Source organism: Malaya genurostris, chromosome 2, assembly GCF_030247185.1.
Source record: "Malaya genurostris strain Urasoe2022 chromosome 2, Malgen_1.1, whole genome shotgun sequence".
NCBI classification, from domain to species: Eukaryota; Metazoa; Arthropoda; class Insecta; order Diptera; family Culicidae; genus Malaya; species Malaya genurostris.
This window is the reverse complement of record NC_080571.1, coordinates 84,534,841-84,558,256: the sequence shown is the minus strand read 5'-3', so window position 1 is coordinate 84,558,256 and position 23,416 is coordinate 84,534,841. Positions and strand designations below refer to the sequence as shown.

General features: G+C 37.0%; 1 protein-coding gene across 2 annotated transcripts in view; it reads left to right on the top strand.

Annotated features, from left to right (window-relative positions):
* LOC131432795 (dihydropyrimidinase) overlaps positions 1-23,416 on the top strand; it is a 59,398-nt gene that overhangs the window by 26,806 nt on the left and 9,176 nt on the right. Inside the window, exons 4-7 of one of the 2 annotated variants that reach the window (XM_058599315.1) lie at positions 8,179-8,369; positions 8,447-8,868; positions 16,544-16,767; positions 16,904-17,622. In XM_058599315.1, coding sequence (XP_058455298.1) covers positions 8,179-8,369; positions 8,447-8,868; positions 16,544-16,767; positions 16,904-17,622 — 1,556 coding nt within the window. Of the gene's footprint in view, positions 1-8,178; positions 8,370-8,446; positions 8,869-16,004; positions 16,244-16,543; positions 16,768-16,903; positions 17,623-23,416 lie in introns of both variants that reach the window. The other variant, XM_058599314.1, reaches the window with a different exon arrangement.

The following is a 23,416-nucleotide window of genomic DNA, read 5'->3' as shown; positions in this document are numbered from 1 at the left end:
TGTCTGGACCAATGCCAGAAAAAATGTCGTGGGGTGTGCCGGTACACATTCAAATCAATCATAATCAGCAATTGAATATCGATTTGGATTGATATATGAGAAAAACATAAAACTACTTAATCTCGGAAACTCTTGATAGATATTTTGCAAAAAAAACGTGCTCAAAAATTTAATTCTCTTTTTAATGGATTGATTTTAAAAAGGTGGAATCGAAATCGGTTTGTTTAACACTACTTTTCACATAGTTATGTTTCGATCAATGTTACCACGATGTTATCAAACACTAAAACTAGAAATTGTTGCTTTACTTCAGTTTACAACCTCGAACGTTGTTCGACAACTGTTAAATGTTTGATCACTCTTCTGACAAAAAATTACAGGGTTGTGTGCGAGACACGGTCGAACATAATGACATTAAAAATGCAATTTTGAAACTCTCTCATCAACAGATTTAAATTTGAAAAATAGCAATAGCAGATTTAAATTTGAAAAATAGCAAAGCAAATAACACTAACGTTATCATCGACAAATGCGTTCAAGAATTATTTATAAGAATATTCTTTGTTCATTTTTTTTGCGATCTTCGGCTTCCGCTCGTAAATAAAGATTTTTGTTCACGACCACTGCAGTCGCAACTTAATCTAATAATAATATAATTCCATCCTCAAATTACCTAGTCATAAGCGTTTAAAACTACGGTAATTCGTTTTCTACAACTAATAGGGTTACCACCTGAACGGTCGTCGAAAGTGCTGAATTGGCCTGCTAGTTCCCGTAGAATCAACAGTTGATCATACATTTAATATACTCAAGCGAACACGACGACGCGCCACAAAAACCAGGCATCCAGCGAGCGCCAAGCCATCTGCTCCGTTTGCGGCTGGCTGCCGATTGAAGTTAAAAATGTAACATGGCATATGTTTATAGATTCCCTTCTATGTAAACGTTCATGCGATGCAGAAGAGAACGATACTTTTCCTTCCACTGCTATATGAAATACTAGGTGTAGACCAACGATCGAAACCGTCGGCCGTGCACGAAAAATCAACAAGATGACATCATTTGCTCTTCTGTGATTGGTTAATGAAAGCAAAGATCGATTCCAACCTATTTTTTCAATAGTATGCTATTGAAATACTGAAACGACGTTGCCATACATGTTTATAGCATTTTTAATGCCAAAATAAGAATACAAGTTATTAACTGTTCTTAGGAAAAAGAAAAATTTTCCTGTGAATAAACATATAGATAATAGCCATCTCATAGCACATAGGCTCTAAGAAGCTATATCACTGATGGGAGAAGTTTCGGGTAATTATTTTATAATCGGCTGTATCGTTTTTTTTTCTTTCTTTTCTTCAGTCGGTTCTCTCGTTGGGTTCTAATAAAAAGTTAAAATAAGTTTAGGACGACTTATTCGTCTTAACAAACATAAGTTGTTGAATAAAATGAACAGATTTTCCTACGTACTGTGCAAGACACAAAGCAGGTGTACCCAAGATAAGACAATAAACATTAAGATCGCACTTATCAGTGCTTAACAGAAAGATAAAAAATAAATTTGATTATGTATGTGGAGTTTTCCCCTGCACGCAGATGCCAAGAGGCGCGGTTAAGAACTAGACTACATAGCAACCGTGCAATGTTGAACATGTATGGAGGCTCTTTTCAGTTAAATTGTTTTCGGAGCTGGGTTCCTTACTCTTACTTCAGTCGTAGGCTTTGCCTATCTTAGCTGAATATAGGAATCGTCTTCATTTTGCTCGAAGGCTGTTTGAGCGAGGGTTGGCCCTCCTAGCAGCTGTTGTGATTCATTGATGACGCCTTCTCCACATACCGTCTTCCATCCGCACATTGATCCCCCACAAGCATTGTCCAAGACTCAAGCCCGTTGAGTACTATCAGTCTAGTCAGAGTTGTAGATACTTAACTAAAGTTTGTTTATGATGCATCCATATGGCTTCAGTTTTTTGTCCGATGTACGTATCCTCCATCTTCTCAAAAATGCGTGCTATAAACTCAATGTCATAGCCAAGTAGGGGAACGGACTTTGTAAAAATCGTTCCATTCGTGTTTATCTTCGCTCTTCTTATTACACCCTCCAAAGCTATGTTGAATAGCAAAAACTCGTTTCGAGATTCAAAAGCACTCGAATTTATCCCCGATACTCAAACAACGCACATCACTCTGTCCATCGTAAGCTTGACGCATTATTTTAGATAAATATAATCCAATGTCTAAGAAATAAACTCTTTATCTCGTATAGATGAAATTATATGGACAACTAAACTTTACCTTATTGAATAAAGCATGAATTTGAAAACCTTTTTTTTTTTGTTTCAATCTCCAAATATTCATTTGTATACACTTCGTCTATTTGGATCAGTGCTGAAAATTTTGTCCGATCTTTGGCGAGACTTGGGATTGCCACCTTGTTTTCAAATCTCGCCGGGTAGCAATTTTATTTTAAAACAAAACACAAAATCCCACAACTGTTGAGGGATTCTTACTGCACTTTCCAACCTATCAAATCAAGTAATTAATAAGTGTAAAGAAATACGTGATACTGGAGGAATGCAGTCAACTAACTACGGATAAACACACTTAAATATTTTAGCTGAGTCTCGGTAAAAAATTGTCACAGCCGGCTAATCAGCAATAATCTCGGCAAAAATTTAAATTACTGATTGTTTCGGCATTCTCAAATTTGACAAACGTCAAACATTGCCGAAATCGTCAGCAGAAGATTTACTGTTTGCTCAATGAAACTTTCACTGAATATTCGGTAATGCAATAAAATGAAATAATGAAAAAATAAATTACCGAATCATCAGTAATTAAAAAGTTAGCGGATTTATTTAGTTCGTGATTTCTTAACAATTTTTTTTAATTTGTCGGAAGGTTCGCATTCAATAGCGAAAACTGTAAGAACCATGCAAAGAGTATTAAATGCTGACAGTATTCCAGGTCATATGGGAATTACTACATCTCTCCAAACTAAAGAGCAGTCTCCTTCGCCAAATTCCTCAGACATCACTACCAACAGTGGCGTTCCCGGATGCGGCCGCTTTGAGTGTAGATGGAAATATAAAAACAGAAATAGGTTTTTATATATTGATTTTTTTCACCACAATAGAAACAAGTAATCGAAGTTCTATAAAAAAAAACATTCTGTTGCAATCGTACTTACTGAATCGATCGTAGATTCTTACTTTTTCCTTTCTAACAGTTTCTAAAACATCCATTTTTTTCACTAGAAAATAACCGTGCAATGCGAAGCGAAAATGTAACCCTCCAATAAATGACAGCTGTCATGCTGAAGTTCGGCTACAGCTAGCGCATATTCTGGCAAACGTCTCTGCTGATGTAATCTGTAAGATTCTGTAATAATCTCGGCAAACTTCTCTGCTGATGTCGGCATATCTGTTGTTTACTGATAAATTCAGCAAGTTATTACGCCAAATTTCGGCAAAATGAAACATTTTACCAAAGTATCAGTGAACGCATTGAACAAGGCTCAGAAACATGGGTATTGATTATTGAGCAATTAGCAAATTTATGTGTTGCCGATCAGTTTCGGCATTTTATTATGCCGAACTCAAGAAATGGTTTTACGTGTGTAACTACCGGAAAGTCAACGTTGTTCTTAACCGTTTTTTAGCCGATAGGTGAATACAATATTTAAGATTACGCTACTCCCATTCAGAGCTGCTAAATGTCACTATCAACGAGCAACTTTGCACGACGAAGATTGGAAAGTTTATGTCACTGGACTGCTGCCAACCAGGCTCTACCAATCATCATATATTAAGTGTCTGAGAGCCGATCTGTCATAACTTAAATTCTCTTGATATTATACTCACCAGGACGCTCATTGATTGCAGATGCGATTGATATTATCTTCATTTCTCCTGTCACTGCTTGATTACGATGTGACTAAATATTAATCAAGCAGCATAAACATTGAATTAAATTCATGTACACCAATAAACTCCGAAATCCAATGACTTTTTACAAAGAACAATGAACTTTATCATGTTTATGTTTATGTTAGTACTCTCATGGAATTTTTTTACTTCAACAGGGAATAGAAGAATGAGAGAGAGAACAAAATGCGTCACCTGTCTTTGACTGAATATACTTCTACTTGGTCATTGAATTATCGAGTATCTCATTTGACAGACACTTTGATCGTACCGATTTTAGTTGACGATGATTTTAGTCAGTCTGTCAAGGTCATTTGACATGACTGACAATTTGCAGCTCTGCTCCCATTCATTTCAGCTCCAGCATTCATCTCATATACTCGGGTTTTTTCTGCGACCTAACCTACGAGTTGCGGCTTACTTGTGAAAATTATTTATCGAGAAATCGTGAAGTTCTGAGAACGCTTATTGTCCAGTAAACATTCTGATTCAAATACGTCCAAATCCAAATAAGTCATAGCAAAAATAATCGGGAACTTTGAATTTTAACCATATCTTTGAGTTCAATGCGATGTTTTATGTAATGCGCACAATGGATTGTATTTAATGTAATCTACAACTTTCGCATCTTCGGGCCAGGAAAATTTTTTGACCCTATGTGCGGAGTTGAGAATCGAGCCCAGGTGGGCTGCGTGAAATTAATCTACAACTTTACGAAGAAAATGATTTTGAAAATATCTTTGGAAATTCGATTATTTCAGTGTGTTTCCTTGCAATAAAGAAATCACAGTGATTTGCCGCAGATGACGCGCAGTGGTCCAAAACTGAAAAAAGGCTGTCAAAAGTCTGTACTGACTTTCACTGATTTTTAAGAGCTAATAAACGCTATATAACGCTTCTTTTGAAAGTGGCACCAAAGAGTTAGATAGTATTTAAATGAGTAACTTTTCCCAATACTTTTCACAACCTAATCAATCAATTAGGTAATCAATGTTACCTAATAAAAAAAAAACCACTGTTAGAAATCTTTTCTTAACGAAATTATTCCACCATATGATATATCATACACACAAATGTTAGCATCAAATTTTACACTATTTTACACATTATTTGGGATTTTTTCATAGATATAACTTTTTTAGAACCTCTGTTAATGTTTTTTCACAAGATATAAGTATTAGCGCATAATTTGACCAAAAAAATAGAAAGCAATATATAACTTACTTTTGCACTGCCATTTCTAGTCGTTAGTAGGTCAAAGGTCAGGGATCAAAATACAGTTAAATTTTCAAAAACAAACAGCAGATTTAACGCACAAGGAAGTTGCGTAGTGTAGTTTATCTGTTTTTGTTATCGTGAAGCTGTTGGGTAGTGCAGTTTCACAGTAACCATTTTTTTAAAAATAGATATTTCTGCGTATGGTATATCATACTCTAGGACATAATGGGTTAAGCAAATTGTTGAGATTTTAATTTTGTTTACTTTTTGAAAATTAACAATATTAGAAAAAATCTTAGTGGAACTCGATGCATTTTTTTTAGGCCTTTTTAAAGTTAGTTTCAATTATTGAAAATCCGAAAAATTATCAAAAGTTCAACACAGTGGAAAAATGTTTTCTAAACAGAATATGATAAAGTATTGTAAAAGTACAAACCTTTACGAAGAGATTACATGTATATTTAAACATAAAAAAAATTGAATTATCGCGAAGCAACACGATTTTTAAGACGAGATGTTGATCGTGTGACGCTCACCGCAAAAGTGAGTTACAGAAATAGCAGACGCGTGACGACTCCGTTTCTTAACCATTCATGGTTTCAGCATGGCCATAGTGAAAATGAGTCACACAAATAGTACTCAAGATATGGAATTTTATATTTTCTACAATTATACCAAACAAAGTATAATTGTAGTATGCATAAAAAATTAACTCGAAACAAGTTATGATTAAAAAACTAGTTTTAAGGGGGTTGCCATAACTCAATAACTAAAACTAACTTTGAAAAGACATAAAAAAGTTCCATCGAGTTCCACTTAGATTTTTTTTATTGTATTGTGCATATTTTTTTCTATAAATTTTGTAAAAATCAGCTGCATAAATTTGCATAGTTCGCTTCGGTGCAAGGTTTTATCATTTGTAAAAAAAAAGGTTAAATGTTGTATAACTTTGCCAGGAAAGAACAAACCTATGCACTACCTTCAACAAAAATACTTTTTTTATTTTCTACAATTATTCCAAACAAAGTATGCAGTACAAAATAACTCGGAACAAGTTATGAATAAATAACTGATTTTAAGGGGGTTGCCATAAAAACGCTTTGTATATCCGAAACGGTGCGACCTAGACTTTTGGTATATTTGACAAAGTAAAATATTTTCAATAGTTCTAAAACTCTGTTGAAGAAAAAATTTTCTGTCTCTTCCAGGTCCACCGAGAAAGGGGGGAATCCTTTCCGGCCCGTACTTTTTCAGGAGGCCTTAAAAATTAAAAACACATATGGCATGCGAATTATTTTGTTAGTACATTTGAAAATGTATTAAAAATCTTAATTCTGAATTCCCATGTCAACAAATTTAAAAAAACTTCAAAGTTCCATTTGAAGCAATTGGAATTTTGCGGGTTTTTGAAAGAGGATGGCGGCCATATTGAGAGAGAAACTGTCAAAGCTGCTACTCACAGCACAGGTTTCAAAGATATATGCAAACGTAAAGGCCGTCATATTGCAATTGCTTTCGAATGTAGTTGTTGCTGAACCAACAATGTCGACCTCCCAGTTACTTCGAAAGACCAAATAAAAGGTGATTTTTTTGCTGGTATCTTTTCAGCAAACCCTGTTTTTGACAGATTACGCGTGAATCGTCTTTTGTGGTATTGTCAAATTTGTTCAGTTTGATCTATAATTTTATCATGAATCATCGTTTGGACTATAATTGAATTATGAAAGAACTCTGGTAAAGTTCGAGGAAGATCCCCTTTTTTATCGAAAAATTGCGTTCAGCGACGAAGCTCATTTCTGGTTGAACGGATATTTCAACAAGCAAAATTGGCGCACCTGGAGTGAAGACCACCCAGAAGCACTGCAAGACCCACCAATGTATCCCAAAAAGTTACTGTTTGATGTGGATTATGGACCGGTAACATTATTCGTGAAATTCCGGCCGATATGCTGGAGGGAGTGTGCCAAAATTGGACCTCGCGCATGGACCATCTAAAGCGGAACCGCGGCCAACATTTGCATGAAATCATCTTAAAACATTATACTATATTGATCGTTCTATCGATTCCAATAAAGATTTCAGATTTGGTGTATGCAGTGACACCAAACTATGCGGCAATAGTGCTATCCGATGAAAAGTTCATCAACGAACCTAGTTTATTTTATATATGGTACCGAAAATAGACAACTGACATCCCACCGTTGGACTGACAATAACGATAAGATCAAATTTCCCTTTAAAAGGGCCATAAAAAAAGGCCGAAGCGTTGAGCAATTTTATAAACAAATCGTTTGCCTATATCTATTTGACTGAGAAAGCTGTATTTATTCCGATAAAACTCCAAATCAGTCGATATATACAAACTTGTTCTGTAAATGAACAGAGCGTCAAGCAAATTTACAAAATTGTGTTCGGAGATGGCAGCACCCTCTCAGATTTTAATGAAACTTTCTGTAAATGAAGACATTGTCACAAAAAGCCACTATGCATACTTTGTTTCTCTAAAATTTATCTAGACTGTGTTTTGAAAAGGGTCAACCTTTTTTACCTTTTTTATCAAATGCCGTCATAGTTGAACAATGTCAAATTCTACAAGAAAGTATTCATTTGCAGAAAGTTTCATTAAAATCTGAGAAAGTTTTGCCAACATTTGTTAATCCAAAATTTGTCTAATGAAGAAACATTATTGAGAATAGCACCATTACACAGAAAAGAATTAAAAAAATGTAATCGAAGTAGTTTCAAAATTTGAGAATAATTGTGACATGGGGGAAAGGGAGGGTTATATTTTTTTGGACGTGACGTAATTTTATGAATGTGCGAAGATAAATCTAAAGTAGTCATGTGCCGTAACTGACAAACATAAACTGATCACATTTAATGTTACCTTCAAGATGATGGAATAAACCTTTGATTTATCGATTTCGGAACACTGACTTTAATTTTTGAAACCAAAATAGATTCAACACCCTACTTCACTATCGTGCAGATATTTTCCTTCTTTAACTATCATACCGTCTCTTGTGCTCTGCAGATACGTCGGCACGGGTGCGGATTTTGTCGTCCCAGGAGGCTGCCGCACGATAGATGCTACGGGCAAGATGCTCCTTCCGGGTGGTATCGATCCACACACACATTTCCAGCTGGAGTTTGGAGGCACCGTGTCTGTTGATGACTTTTACCAGGGTACCAAGGCGGCCGTCGCCGGCGGAACGACCACAGTCAGTGAGTCATCTTTGCTCGAATAAAATAAAACAAATATGTTGAATGTCTGCTGCATCACTTATGATATCGCATTTCAGTTGATTTTGTCATCCCGAAAAAGGGCGAATCCCTGCTGGAGGCTTATGACACGTGGCGAGTCCGAGCGGACTCGAAAGTGGTGTGCGATTACGGGTTGCACGTCGCCATCACCTGGTGGTCCAAATCGGTCCGGGACGAGATGAAGATTCTGTGCCAAGAACGGGGTGTGAACTCATTCAAGTGTTTTATGGCGTACAAGGGTTTGTTCCAGGTGACCGACAGTGAGCTGTATGAAATATTCGAAACTTGCAAAGAGCTCGGTGCAGTTGCTCAGGTTCATGCCGAGAACGGAGACGTCATTGCCAAGAACGTACAAAAGCTACTGGATGCGGGTGTCACCGGGCCCGAGGGCCATGAGCTGTCCCGCACGGAAGAAGTGGAAGCCGAGGCGGTAAACAGGGCTTGCGTGATTGCTCATCAGGTGAGTGTATTATCAGGATCATTCACGTATCCGCCCATATAAAGCTCGAATGCTATTCGATTGCATGCCATCTAACATTTATTATAGCACGTTTGCCTCCACCGTCTGATTGGCCAATTTGGTCCGTATGATTTGCCGACGACGGTTTTAGTAATTCTATGGTTTCTCGCACTTTACGTAATATTTGAGGTGGTAAATGGTTCTGATTAGATTAGGATTTAGTGTTTTTCTTTTCCAACTTGTACAAAACATCATGTGAGGTAATCGGATTTCTTTGGACAGTTCTTTATTTGTTTTCTGATAATGTATGGCAAAGATTGTACAGTAAATATCACATTCCTACTTCGACATCGTTTCAACAACACTCAGACTTAAGTGACGAATGACTGGAAACAACAAATGTTCAACAAACAAAAGTGAGTTAATGTATCTTACGCCTTGTATCTTGTTAATGTTGTCAATGAAGTTAGGGTTTTCGGTTACCCCTGTTATTGACAATAGTAATAAAAGTGAAAGAAATATTCAGCTGAAAAAATTAAATGCATGTAATTTATACTGAAACGAGCTTTTTTCAGAATTGCAGAATGTTGCCTTCACTTTTATTTCTATTGTCAAAAACAGGGGTAACGGAAAACACCGAATTAGGCAATTCATGGGAGTGACGCTTTTCGATTTGTAAATAGATACTCTGACTTTTAGACAAAGAAGTTTTCTCAATCATCGATTATAATCAAAGTGACTAAAAATAGCTATATGTGGACTTAAATTTTCATGGATCGTAACCTGCTCCTGCAGGAATTTCCGTAATTCTATTTAGATGATTACTAGTAACGATGAATATTAAATATAAGTTATTTGCATAATTTTGACTTCTGTTACTATTATTCAAATGCCGTGTTGATGGCAGGTTGATAGTTTTATTAGAAATTGCTGCACACAACAGCCCTCAATTTTGGAAACAGATTTCTGATGAAAATGTTTATTTAATTGATTATTTAACGGTTGGTGATATTCAAACTTTAAAAAACACTTCCGATGCACTGGTAAATTGCGTAGGCAAAACATGAAAAATGTGTGTGTTGTGTTTGCTTTCATTTGGATATTTAAAAAATCAACAACAAAAACCAAGAGCCATGTGATTTTGTTCTAAATATTTTTGCCTTCCTCATATAGAAAGTTTATGCAATCACTGTGAAAATCTATTTTTGAACCGAGGCTCAGAGAATCGTGTTCTATATAACATTCGACTCAGTTCGTCGAGTACGCAAAATGTCTGTGTGTGTATTTTTCTCTGCAGTAAATTTTCTCGGAGATGGCCAAACCGATTTTGTGAACTTAGATTCAAATAAAAGGTATAACTGTCTTCTGAATTTTATTTGGATCCGACTTTCGGTTTCGGAGTTACAGGATGAAGAGTGTTGAAAATTAAACAAACAGTTATACAGTGCGGTGTTGCAAAACAAGAAAATATATTTCAAAACTGGGCTCAAATCAATTCCAATCGATAACATAGGTCTTGTCAGTTGATGGTCATGCGAATCGACTTCGACTCCGGTTTTCGGAATTTTGCTCACAAACTCCAAAATTGAACTCACTTTTCTTAGCGATGGCTTGACCTATTCCGAAATTACAGGGTTATGAAAGTCAAAATTTTCAAAACTTCATATACAACGCACCGTTACGTACATGCGTTGATATGGAAAAAGAAAACACAACACCGCCTCTACGAACGATGCTGTGTTCGATTCGATATTCGATACACGCGATATAGAAAACAAAAACCGACACCGAGGCTCGGGGTTGAAAACACAAGCGAGTCTATCAGCACCAAACACAGCTCATGTGCACAAGTTTTCAATCGGGTTGAAGAAACCAGAATCACAGTGCTTAAATTGAGACAAATCATAGCCACTTTACAGGAAGTATGGTTGATGCGGAATAAGATTTTCGAACGCGTCAATATGGATTAAAGTTTATGCTTCGTGATGTACAGCTAATTTTTGCAACCGGTATAATTATAATGATAATAGTAATGATAAAAATTCAATCACAAAGCATATTTTATGTTGCTGGTTCAAAAGTAACACAAACAAAATAATTTCGGTTTTCTTGGTTCTCGGTTTTAATTTAACGACCGGAGATTGTAGTCATACCCTCAAAAATGGATCTCACTCACTTTTCTCGAACCGACTTCGATTTACCGGTTTTCAGATTCTGATTTCGAAAGTACCTGCAATAGTGGATTTTAAAACTGTAAACTCAGGTAAGGAATTCTTGTTGAGTCTACTGTTGTGAATTCTAGGGCTAATTTCACCAACTGAATTATTGATCTGGTTTTCAAACCGGAATTTTGCAACTGAATTCGGAGCCAGAGCAGGAGTCTCAGGTTTCGAATTTAGTTCTTTAATTCAGTTTCAGTTCTTGCACGGATAAAAATCTATTCCCGGAACCATGATTAAAAATCATGAAATCATGAATAATAAGTCATCATTTAATGATCAAAACGATTGATTCATGATAATAACACATCTTTCATAAAATTTTGCATGATATCAATCATGAAATTTCATAAGAAGACATGGTTCATGATTTCATGATTAAAAAATCATGGTACCGGCAATAGATTTTTACCCGTGTGGATGTCCAGAAATCACGTTCTGGTGTAGATGAATAAGGAGTGTATCAAAAATAAGCTATCCACAAATTTTTCTCAAATTATGATATAAAACGATAGTTTATTCAAACTCAAAATTGATCCTTTATTGTACGAGGTTAAACTTGAGCATAATGAAAACCGGATGAAATTTAAGTTATTCCCTCACGAATTTTCGAACGCTTTTCATCGAGTTCCGAACAAATGTTGCATCGCATTTTTTGGACGCTGGAGCCCAAATTTGTATCAACTCCTGCATGTTCCCAGCTGCCTTACCAATCTTCTTGAAGACCCTCTTCACGATTGCCCAGTAAAGTTCGATGGATCGAAGCTGGGGGCAATTTAGTGGATTGATATTTTTCTCAACGAAATTTATACCCTTTTCCGCAAGCCAATTGAGAGTGGTTTTGGCATAGTGAGCCGACGCTAAATCCGGTCAAAACCGTGGAGGTGTACTATGCTTCTTATATAAAGGCAGCAATCTCTTCTGGAGACACTCAAATCAATAGATTTCTGCATTTATAGTTCCGGTAGTGTAAAAAGAGGGTTGACTTGAAACCACAGGAACATATTGCTTGCAAAACCAGTACCTTTGGACCGAATTTCTCCTTTCGAATCGACCTGTCCGCATCGCTCACATCCTCGTCAACGACGACAGTAAAGTATTGTGGACATGGACGCAAAACGCATGCCTCTGGACACTGCAAAAAACGCGAATACAATTTCCGGGCCTTTGTTGCTGCTCGCTTCTTCTGTTCTACACTTTGTTTCGAGATTTTCTGCTTCTTGTAGGTCTTCAGGTGATTTCGCCTCTTGATACGCTGGATCATTCCGACACTCGTTCCTGCTTTTTTGGCCAAATCACGTGTTGACATTGATTTGTTCTTCATGATTAGAGATACCCCTTTGTTGTCCAATTTCGGGTTTGAAGAACCGGGGTTTCTGTCTCTTCCTGATAGCTCATCCAAAGAATAGTGCTCCCCAAACTTATTAATGATGATTTTAACACTGGCATAATGAATTCCAAACTGCTTCGCAAATGTTCGTATAGTAATATCCTTCGCACTTAGCCATGTGTCCAGAACCTTAATTTTCACTTCCTTTTCAATACGCAACATTTTGAAAACGCAGCTTTTCAACCGCACAAACAAGTAAATAAACGAAAGCTGACAGCCAAACGCACAGCATGCTGTGATCTGAGGATAAAAAACCATCATAAATACATGCGTACAACACAAATGTATGTGGATAGCTTATTTCCTATACACTCCTTAAATGGAGGAAAAAAGTACTCCACAGTTGCAAAAATATCACAAACTGAACTTTTTCTAGAACCATTCAAATATTCCTAAATGACTATGCGAAGTTTTTCTCCACTGAGTAAATTTAAAAAAAAAGAACAACTATAGCATTGTTTATTGTATTGTTTTACTCTCATTTATTATCCATCTTTTTCGATGTCCTTAGATAAGATGTACTCTCTGATATACGAAAATTATAATAGTGATTTCAGCAAAGGTATTTTTTTTGCTTCAACTTCTTCTTGCTTGGTAAATTTTTCCTTCTCGGTAAGATGAATTTTAACCTCAGGATTTAATCTTTTTAATTTCAGTTTCAATCAAACTTAATCCCGAGACGTCAGAAATAAATATAGCACCAGTGCAATATAATTAAAGTGTTGCATAAATAGTGCAAACTTTGCGTCTGCTTAGCGGTTTAAATTAAACTGCTAGGCGGAGATGTCGAAGCGTGAAGAAACCGAAATAAAATATGTGCTTTTTGCACAAACCAAAAAATGTTCCCTTGTGTTTAACAATGACTTTTTTTTCTTAGATTGTAAGCAGAACCTTCTCCAAGTTATACGCAAGCTATTCAACCGCCTTGAAAAATTATAGTTAGTTCTCGAACAATCGATTGAATTTCACTTTTCACACTATCGATTGTAAAACTATCAATTCTTCAATAGTTTATTGATTTTTATATTGCTAACGTTTGTCATGAATACATTTTTTACAAACAAATATCACATTCGATGTAAAAAATTTTGCTGGAAAATGCTCAGAAAATAATTAACCCGGGAAGTGTGATTCAATGCATGTTGCGCTGATCTCACAAGTTGTCGTATGTTCGAGCCTCGACCTCCCAGTGTCAGTAGCAGAGGCGTCTCGTCACAAAATTTACGGGGTTCTCACTGCTTATGTGGTATGACATCATATGTAACAATTCGTTGCAAGTGAAAAGTAAACATTGAGGAATGGATATTCGCTTGTGTTTTCAATACAATGAAATAACGACATACTTTTGGATGGGAATTTTTATTAAACATATTTCGTATCATCGATACAACACAAGAGGAATTCGGTGCTCTGCACATCTAGCAAATCTGTCAATAACTTCAACAATAAAACCGCTTCGACGTTGCAACTGAGACAGCAATTTTTTTTCAACTGTCATTAGCATAAGCCTCTGAAACCTCTCCTCTCCTCTCCAATCGTTGATCTTAGGCAGTTCTTCAGCCTGCGCAAGATTGAGAAGCTTCTTTCAACCGATCCTGTGTTGGAGGGCAACATCAATATTAGTCTACCAATTAGTATTTCCAGATTTTCTGGCACTTTCTTTTCGGCGATCTCTGATTTTGTGTAGAACACATGCAGCTCATTTGGTAGAAAATAACTGTGAAAGCAAAAATCGACGCGAATGTTTCATGATGAATATTGTGCCCAAGTCCAGCATAAATCTCTGCAATCCTCGTGCAAGGGATGCCTTGTGATGCCATCCCATTCAGTCTCACTCAAATACGGGGTTTGCATGAAAAATGATGCCAACAAAGAGAAGGAGGAAAAAAATTACCTTATACGTGGGTGATCTGTGCAAGCGTGTAATAAAACAGGGTTGATCACGTATACTTTGCAATGAATATAGGCTGCGGTTTGGAAATGATTTTTTAACAATTCCTTGCGTTCCTCTGATGGCTCCGGACATTACGCGAGCTCCGTAGTACGTTTAGGCAATTAATTTGAGACTTTTTCAGCGCCGAATCTTTTGACGGAAGTACCTGTGCGAAACATGAACAGTCTAATGATGGACAACAAATAGACTTATATAACACTTAACATTGTTTCAACAACGTTGTTTTCTTTCTAAGTATTTATATCATTGAAATAACTTACCATCCTTTATACAATTGCGTAAAGTTGAAGCCAATTGAGATTTCCTTGAGACGTTAGTGGCTTCGTCGATCATCTCAGAGTCCACTTCCGGCGCAATTTCTTCAATCATGACATAAGATTAATTTCTAATATATATATAAGATGAACTCGATTGATAATGAGAAATAGTTTATCGCTTCAACCGAAATCGCAGAATGGTAGTAATGGTACAGAAACGCTATAAAAATAACTGCTTGCATACAAAACTCGAACACAAGCTTGGCGAAGAGAAGCTTAAATATCGATATCCGTATCGCAAGCATGTACAAACATATAATTGCATACATTTGGGCTATTGATGTAATTTCGTTGGCTATAAAACAAATACAATTCAAGACAAATAGAGTCTATATTCTTGGTTGCTAATAAAGATCAATCTAAGCAGATTCTTGTGCATTTGCGGATTCAAAAGTGTGACGATTAATGGAAAATGTTGATCATTAGAAATTTCGGTTGTCTTGTTCCACATCAATGGCTCGAACAACCCCATGGGGCTGATTCTTGTAGTTTTTAACATTTGGTATGACATGGCATTGAACAGCAGTAGAAAGATGATTCAGATCTTCAGATCCGTTCAGTAGGATCGTATTACTAGCCATGTTATGACTCTGTTCGCTATAAATCAAATGCGAAGTCTATTGAAACAGAAAAGCCAAATTCCATAAAAGGGATATAGTGCCAAGACTTTGCTTTTGCCCAGAAAATATTAGTAATACATAATAGAAATTTCAATTGGCCCAAGTCGCTACCCTGTGGAACACCATTTTCATGAGTCAACAACAACAGATGCATTTTTTTGGTATCTATGTATCAAACATATTAGAATAAGTTATGCCAGATGACGGCATCAGGCACTGCTGATTCATGGTTAAAAGACAGTGGACACATTGAAGTAAAAAACTTTTAGAGGTTCAAAAATACGAGTTACGAATGTGTGTCAAACACGCAACGTAAATGTTGGAGTAATTTAAATTTTAAATAAATTTCATTAATAGTACAGTTAAGAACCGAGAACGTACCCACCGAAAAAAAAATCATGTAATACTTCAGTTCAGTCAAAAAGATAAATGGCAGCCTTACATTTGTTTAGCACGCTATTTGCTACTGAAACTTCTTCAAGTTCAACGTTTTGTTAGGATCTGATTTGCATAAACCACCGCTCAATCGATTATCGCGAAGGACTATTTTCGTTCCATTTTCTTTTTGCTGTATTCCTTTTATTCTTTTTCTTTTCCACGACGCACTATATTTTCTTCCATCCCTCCTGCCTCCAGACCAAATGTCCGTTGTACGTAGTGCATGTGATGAGCAAATCGGCCGGTATTGAGTTAGCACGTGCTCGACGCCGTTACAATGGTGTAGGTATTTTCGGCGAAACCCTAGCGGCCGCCTTAGGCACCGATGGCACACATTACACCGACAAATGCTGGCACCACGCAGCCGGTCATGTCCTGAGCCCTCCGCTCCGACCGGATCCAACGACGCCAGAATTTATGATGAAACTGCTCGCTCAGTAAGTAACTGCTGTCACCGGAAAAGAGGTTCTGTGTGCGTGTAAAAACTGACGGTTATTACTAACATTGCATGAATATACACTACTTTCGCCTACCAATCGAGCACTATTTACATACTAATGAAAACATGTTATTTTGTGACGTTCTGACTCCAACTAAATGCCAAATTCATCCCATTCTCTCTTTCGTTGGAATCGAAAATAATGCTTTCATAAATCGGAATAACGTTGTTGTGGTCATCTGGTCCACCGGGAACAACATTTTAACAACACACCACTCACCAACAAATCATTTAACAGACAAAGACACCGCTGTACGTTACCAGGGTAACCAGCAAATTAGCCGCCGAACAGGTTTCCCAGGCCAGAAGACGTGGCCTCCTTGTCTACGGGGAAACCTTGGCTAGTTCGCTGGGCTGCACACTAACCAACGTGAAACCGAACGCTTTGGTCTACTACGTAACAAGTCCACCGATCCGGCAGGATCCGGAAACTCCCCGCCAGCTGATGAAGTTCCTGGCTCTGTAAGTTTCATCACACGCTTAGACTATCATCGCCAGTTTTCCATCTTTTTGTCTTATAGTTTTACTTTTGTTCATTGTTAGCTTCTTCGCCGTTACCCGAATCAATTTTTAATTCTATTTTTCTATGTTTCCTCAGAGATGATTTGCAAACTACTGGCAGTGACAACTGCACCTTCAACAAGAGCCAAAAAGAACTCGGTCGAAGTGACTTTTCGAAGATTCCCAATGGCGTAAACGGAGTCGAGGATCGTATGTCGGTCGTTTGGGAGAAGGGAGTGCAAACGGGGTTGATCGATCCGCAACGGTTCGTCGCCATCACCAGTACCAACGCGGCCAAGATCTTCAATCTGTATCCTCGCAAGGGCCGTATCGCGCCTGGCTCGGACGCGGATATACTTATCTGGGATCCGAAGGAGATCCGCACAATCTCGGCCTCAACGCATCATCAGGCGTGCGATTTCAACATTTTCGAGGGCATGAAGTGCCATGGGATACCGGAGTTTGTAATCGTGCACGGCCGCGTCTGTGTGGAGAACGGAGTATTTCGAGTAGCCGAAGGCCAGGGTTCTTTCCTGGAGACTCCGGTCTTTCCACCGTATGTGTACGATGCACTCAATGGAATCACCGATCGAAATGGTGATGACAAGAGCGCCCGGAATGGATTGCAGAGTTTGGATTTGAATCAGAAACACGATGTTGACATTCCGGATCCGTACGCTTTACCGGAAAAATATATTCCGGGACCGGCATTGAGCATCATGTCGGGGGATTCGCAGATTAGCACTCCGCACAGTGCGCGAGGTCACCGACCAGACGGCAGCAAGGATATGCAGCAGTCGACCTTCTCTATCAGCGGTGAGTAGTGGGACTATGTTTTTAGTAGCTGTGATGGTTCATACATAAAATTATGTGAATTGGCGTGTTTTTAGTAGTATTTGTTTTTTAGCATGTTTCTTTTCTGTTAAAACATTGATGTCAATAATGAAATAAATGTCTCTAAATTCTTTTTTTTTTCAATTTATTATTTCCTTTGTTTTAACTTTTCCTTTTTCCATATTTTGATTCCGAAAATTTTCTCTTTACGCAAACCCTTAAAATATGTACATTAAATTGAAATGATTGCTATCAATTTAGGCAATGCTATAAATTACAGAAATCTGTGACAAAACCAGGACCGACTTGTTCTAATTTCAATGTAACTTTGCATATGCCTTATAAATTGTAAAACGGAGACTATTAGGGCTGAGGACAGTACAGTGAACTTTTTTTGGAAATGATGCAGAATATATAAAAACCCACCTGACAATGGGCCGTATGAATAAAACGTAGCATGCTTGAATTTCGGTAGTAAATGCTACATGTGGATCACGTTCCTGTCAAAAGCAGAGACTTTACTACACAACAACGTTCGAACATGTGGTATTTACTACAATTTTTCGGTAGGTAGCTCCAGAGGTTGCTACTCGTGTGTTTGCTGATGAAGTGAAGTAGAAAAATTAAAACCAAACCAAACGTGTTTTACTCTGTGGACTATGTTTTTGAGAAGATACTACAAACAACAGACTTTACTACATTTTATTCATACGGCCCAATATCTTCGAAATTTAGTTGAGAATATTCTGTGAAATTTTCAGAATGATTCATTGAGTTTAGCGGTCGTGTTGTATTTTTTCTGACTGAAGAACTGCTGAAAATTGGAACGCTCGGAAATGCATACCTCTACTTGTTCATCGAATATCTCGGCTTTCAAGGCTTGTATCATAAATCTACCGTGACAAAGTCTAGATAATTTAGTTTAGATGCGATTAGTACATAAAAACATATATGTTATCGCGATAAAAATGAAGTCTTGTATTTTTCTGTGAAACAAAGTCAGTTTCAATGCTTCCGCCATTTTTTTCGCATTGATTTCCTGATAGCATTCTGAAAAAAGAGAGAGAAATAAAATTGGCTCGACAAGGCTGCCAAACACACAGACGTTTCATTGTATATAAACACATTTTTTAATTCATTCAATCTTTGTGAAAGTTGAATATTTTTTCATTGTTTTTTGGAATCCATGTAATGTCCAACCCATACGATAGATTTATGTGATAAAACTTCTCATCAAAATAATAAAAATATGCTGGCAACCCGGTACAGTTTGCTCATATACGAGAGAGTACAAGAGAAATACGATGCGCAAAGAGAATTGAGCGAGCCACGTGGTCGATTTAAAACTCAACACGCGACCCTCTGTCCTCAAACCTTGATAGCACAAAAATAGTTGCCCATATGAGCGCTATCACTGATGAAACGACCGTATTCCCATTATGGAAGTCACCTAAGAATGAAACAAATGGCTACTTGGATAGACATTATTTTAGAGTTTTTAGGCGTAAGGCTACGTCTTTCTTTACTATACCTCACCTGAGTACATTTTCAAAATTTCACAACACGAAGATATAACAAGCTTACTCCAGATTTGATTTCTTAATAACTTTTTCTCTGTTTGATTGTTTTCTTTAATTATTTCACGAAACGATGGAAGTAGGTGTAAGATTGTTGTTAATATCACTTTTATTACGTAGACGTTGTATAAATAATGAAAAATAGATCTAAACATGAAACATAAAAATCAACCGAATCTATAAAAAGACTCTGTTGTTCATTTGCTAGCTTCAATCTATGATAATCCATGAACGGAGACACAGCGAGTGCGCAGACCGCCATCTTCGTCAAGACAGTGGAACAACACTTGACATTATTCAACTGGTGCTTTAGTCAATGGCGAATATGAGGCTCCGTATCTCAAGTCTAAATATAGATAAACAAAAACAACTACTTCTTTTGTGATCATATCTGCCGGAGATGTTCGTAGAATCAGAAATGGATCCCTAAACGCATCATGATATTTTCTTTAGCTGAAATATGCCAAACCAAATTGGAATGAAGCTTAAAAATTCTGTATACTGTATCTGTTAGGACTGCCATGTTGATTAGAGTGATTGTTGCAGGACCATAAAAATATCATAAGTTAGGACATAGAATTTTTATTTAGCTCCACTGCAGTCCTAAGTTAACCTCGCGGGTGTGTTTCTTACATTCCTACTCCAAGTTTTTTTTTAAATATACTGGAAATGTCGAACTGATTGTTAACTTTGCTGACAATCTCGTATGGAAAGAACCCGACTGGAGAAGACTCGCAGTTACCGATAGGAGAAATACTTAACCGGAAGCAATTAGTTTGATACTTTCTTTACCGGAACGTTCACACGTTCCGTCCGTCAGAACGTTCCTTGACGGTGACGTTATGTATGCCTGTCTCTATAAGAATACATGTAATTAATTTTGTCGGTGATACATGTCTGTTTGGTACTAATATTAGATTTTAACTAGACTTCATCGTAACTAATGAGCAAACATTTAACATTTAACATTATGATAAATACCGTACATCTAGTTTGTTCCGCCATATCGCGTTTGAACCTGAAAATGAACATATGGTTGACATAACGAATTCAAGTAAGTACATGACACATAAGAAATATGTGATAGTTATGGGGAATACAAAGGAAATACGAGGGAAAAAACGATACGACGTTATTCAGAATAAGGGCGTTTGGCTTTTGCATGCTCGATACTATTTTCATTAGTGCATAAATTGCAATAAAAGTTTGTTAACTCTGTATATTCTCAGCGAGCGCTGGATGGTTTGTTATATAAATTGTAATTTTTATACTGGCCCTTATTACCGGTATCACTACACGGTGAAAACCAAGTGAAGTGGTTGCGACCCTTATTATCGGTATCACTTCACAGTGAAAATCGATTGAAGTGAATTTAGGTCCTTACTAAAGAAGTCGCTTCAGAGACAAAAGTAATTACTTGGATGAACTTGATGTCATTATGAACATCACGCCACCAACATTCTGTCGAAAAAATTAGTTTTTTTCCATTACACTGATCACTTAACTATGCGCGACACTGGTAATATGGAAAATCAAGTGAAGTGACATGTAAATGAAGAGAATGTGAAAGTGGAAGTGAGAACGGTAATAAGGGCCACTATTTCCAATTCCATGTCAGTGGTGATAAAGTGGGAATGTTTTGTACATATTTCGTCAGAATTATTTTCCTAGCAAAAATATGCAAAAGCTGTTCATTCGGTTTTCGGTAAAGTTCGCTTGCTGTTCGGCGAAGCAATTTGTTCCAAACCATTCAGTTGGCAGACCATCGGAGAAGGTCAATTGAGTTCTCTTCGATGCGTAGTTTTATTATTTATGGTTCGATGACATGCCTACCTACAGCATCGAAACTACAATTCTTTTTCAGTTGATGAGCAAAGCGCATTAAAAACTACAGTCAAAATCACAGGCACTTCGACGATTAGCATGTTTGAATCCGATGGTTCACCACCACTACTATTGATATATTAATCAATACAGCATCCAATTTGCCAAAACAATTCAGAACTTATCATATAAAGCTGCCTTACCATCGAACAAAATGCTTTAAATTCTAATATTCCAATTACTATCAATTAAAACATAGAATTAGCAAAAGGTAAAATATTCCCATATTTTAATATTAAGCCAAGAAAATGTCCAAAATTATCCTATTAGAATTTAATTCATTCACCAATCAATAAAGCATCGGATCTATAAATTCAAACACCAACATTTTTTAAATAGGACTACACTACGCTCGCTGGAAATGTCCAACATGATCCTATTGGAACTGCTATTGATTCACCAATTAATAGAACATTGACTCTACATTACACAGTGGTTCAAAAGCGCAATTTCACGCTCTTAATTGATAACTCATTGAAAACGTGGTGTTCGAGGTACAGTATCTTCAGCAAAGCTGCTTAGAATGATAGACGCCATCTTTTGGCAAATTTTATTTATGTAAATAATCCTCGTAAAAGTGAGATAAAAATTTTATTTAAGCTCAGGGCTAACATAGGGGCTAAGTTACTTCGACAAAGTTGTGCAGAACGTAGAATCTACGTGAATTTTCAGTGTGAAAAACTCGATTTTGAAAATGGCGAGCAGTGGCCCTCGAAGTGTAAGTAGTGTAAATATTTGTGAGAAAAGTTATTTAATTACAATTTTTTACTCCATCGACCGGACCATTGCAGTATGAAAGTTTCCATGTGTTCAACTGGACCGAGTGCCTGCGTGAGTCCGGAAGTTTACCCGTTCCTGCCGAATGCTTCAAACAGGCCGTCGGTATGAAGCTAGAGACACTGGAACGACACTTAATGCGACTTCAACCTGCATCGGTAGTGTTGTGGGAGTTCTTGGATCTCGACTTCGGCTTCGGTTGGATGGCAGTGACAACAAAAACGATTTCTGGAGGCTTGTCGATTTGAGATACCACGACGTTATAAGTTGCTTTTTAAGCCATTGGAATTATATGACAATTTTCTGAAATAAATGTTTTATATTTCATGGCATTTTTCATTTTAAGATTTATATCAAAATCTGAAATCTCCCTTTTGACTTTATCCAATATATAAAATAGTAATTTTCTGGTGTCTAAATTTGATATGAACTGATAGATAAATGCAATATGAACAGTACATTACATTTTACCTATGAAACACGTAACTTTTACTGGATTATGCATTAAACAGCTTTTAAATGCCACTCCATTAAAACCTACGTGAAAAGTAGGGTGGAAAATATTCACATAACTTTTCACGTAACTATAATATGATTATTATTTTGAGTGAAGCTATTCACACACTAAAAAGTCCAGCCGCAGCTGACAAAGTTCGGTTCATCCGAAGCAACAGCCTATAGTACTCGAATCGGATGTTCATGAACATACTAGTAACGATTAGGTTTTGCACGAACATAGCATAACCTCACAAAAATGAACAAAATGAATCAATTTTGACAGCTATCAGTGGTTTGTTTGTGTTCATTGCGTTCATTCTAATTTGAATTCGTGTTAATAGATATGTAAACAAACCATTGATAGCTCTCAAAAGGTGAACTTGATTCATCGGCAGTTCATTGGTAGTTCATTCGAGTGGTCATCGTGCCACCCCTAATTAGGTTTTGCACGAAGACGACACAAATGAACTGCCGATGAATCAAGTTCATCTTTGACAGTTGCCGTGTTTTTGTTTTGTTTTGCGACTGCAAGTTAAAATTGAAAAAATGACGAAAAAGTGCCTGTTAAAAACGTATTCCACAGTGAAAATAACTAAAAAGATTGCCCTGTATATGTTTCCAGCATCAAGGAGCGATTATGTATGAATCTGTTGAGTGTGAGGCGACTTGCAATTTTTACATTCGACGATGAACTTCTGATGAACTTTTAAACTGTAAACAAGTGCACGTCGACTGTCAAAAAAAGTTCATTCTGTTTTTGTGAGGTTATGTCATGTTCGTACAAAACCTAATAGATATGTAAACAAACCAGATCTTCACCACCATGAAATTTTCGAAATCGAAAAAATAATTTTGATGCCAAAAGGCTTAGAATTGCATGAAACGTTGAGATTTATACCGTTTTCGTTTATTGATCAGAGCAGACCGAAAGCTGACCCAGAGTCGCCCAAACAACGTTTGATATGTTTGTTTTAGCAACCTGAGGTCGCTCTAGATCGGACTCCAATCGCGTAGTTTCGCTCTGAAAATTTTCTCGGGTC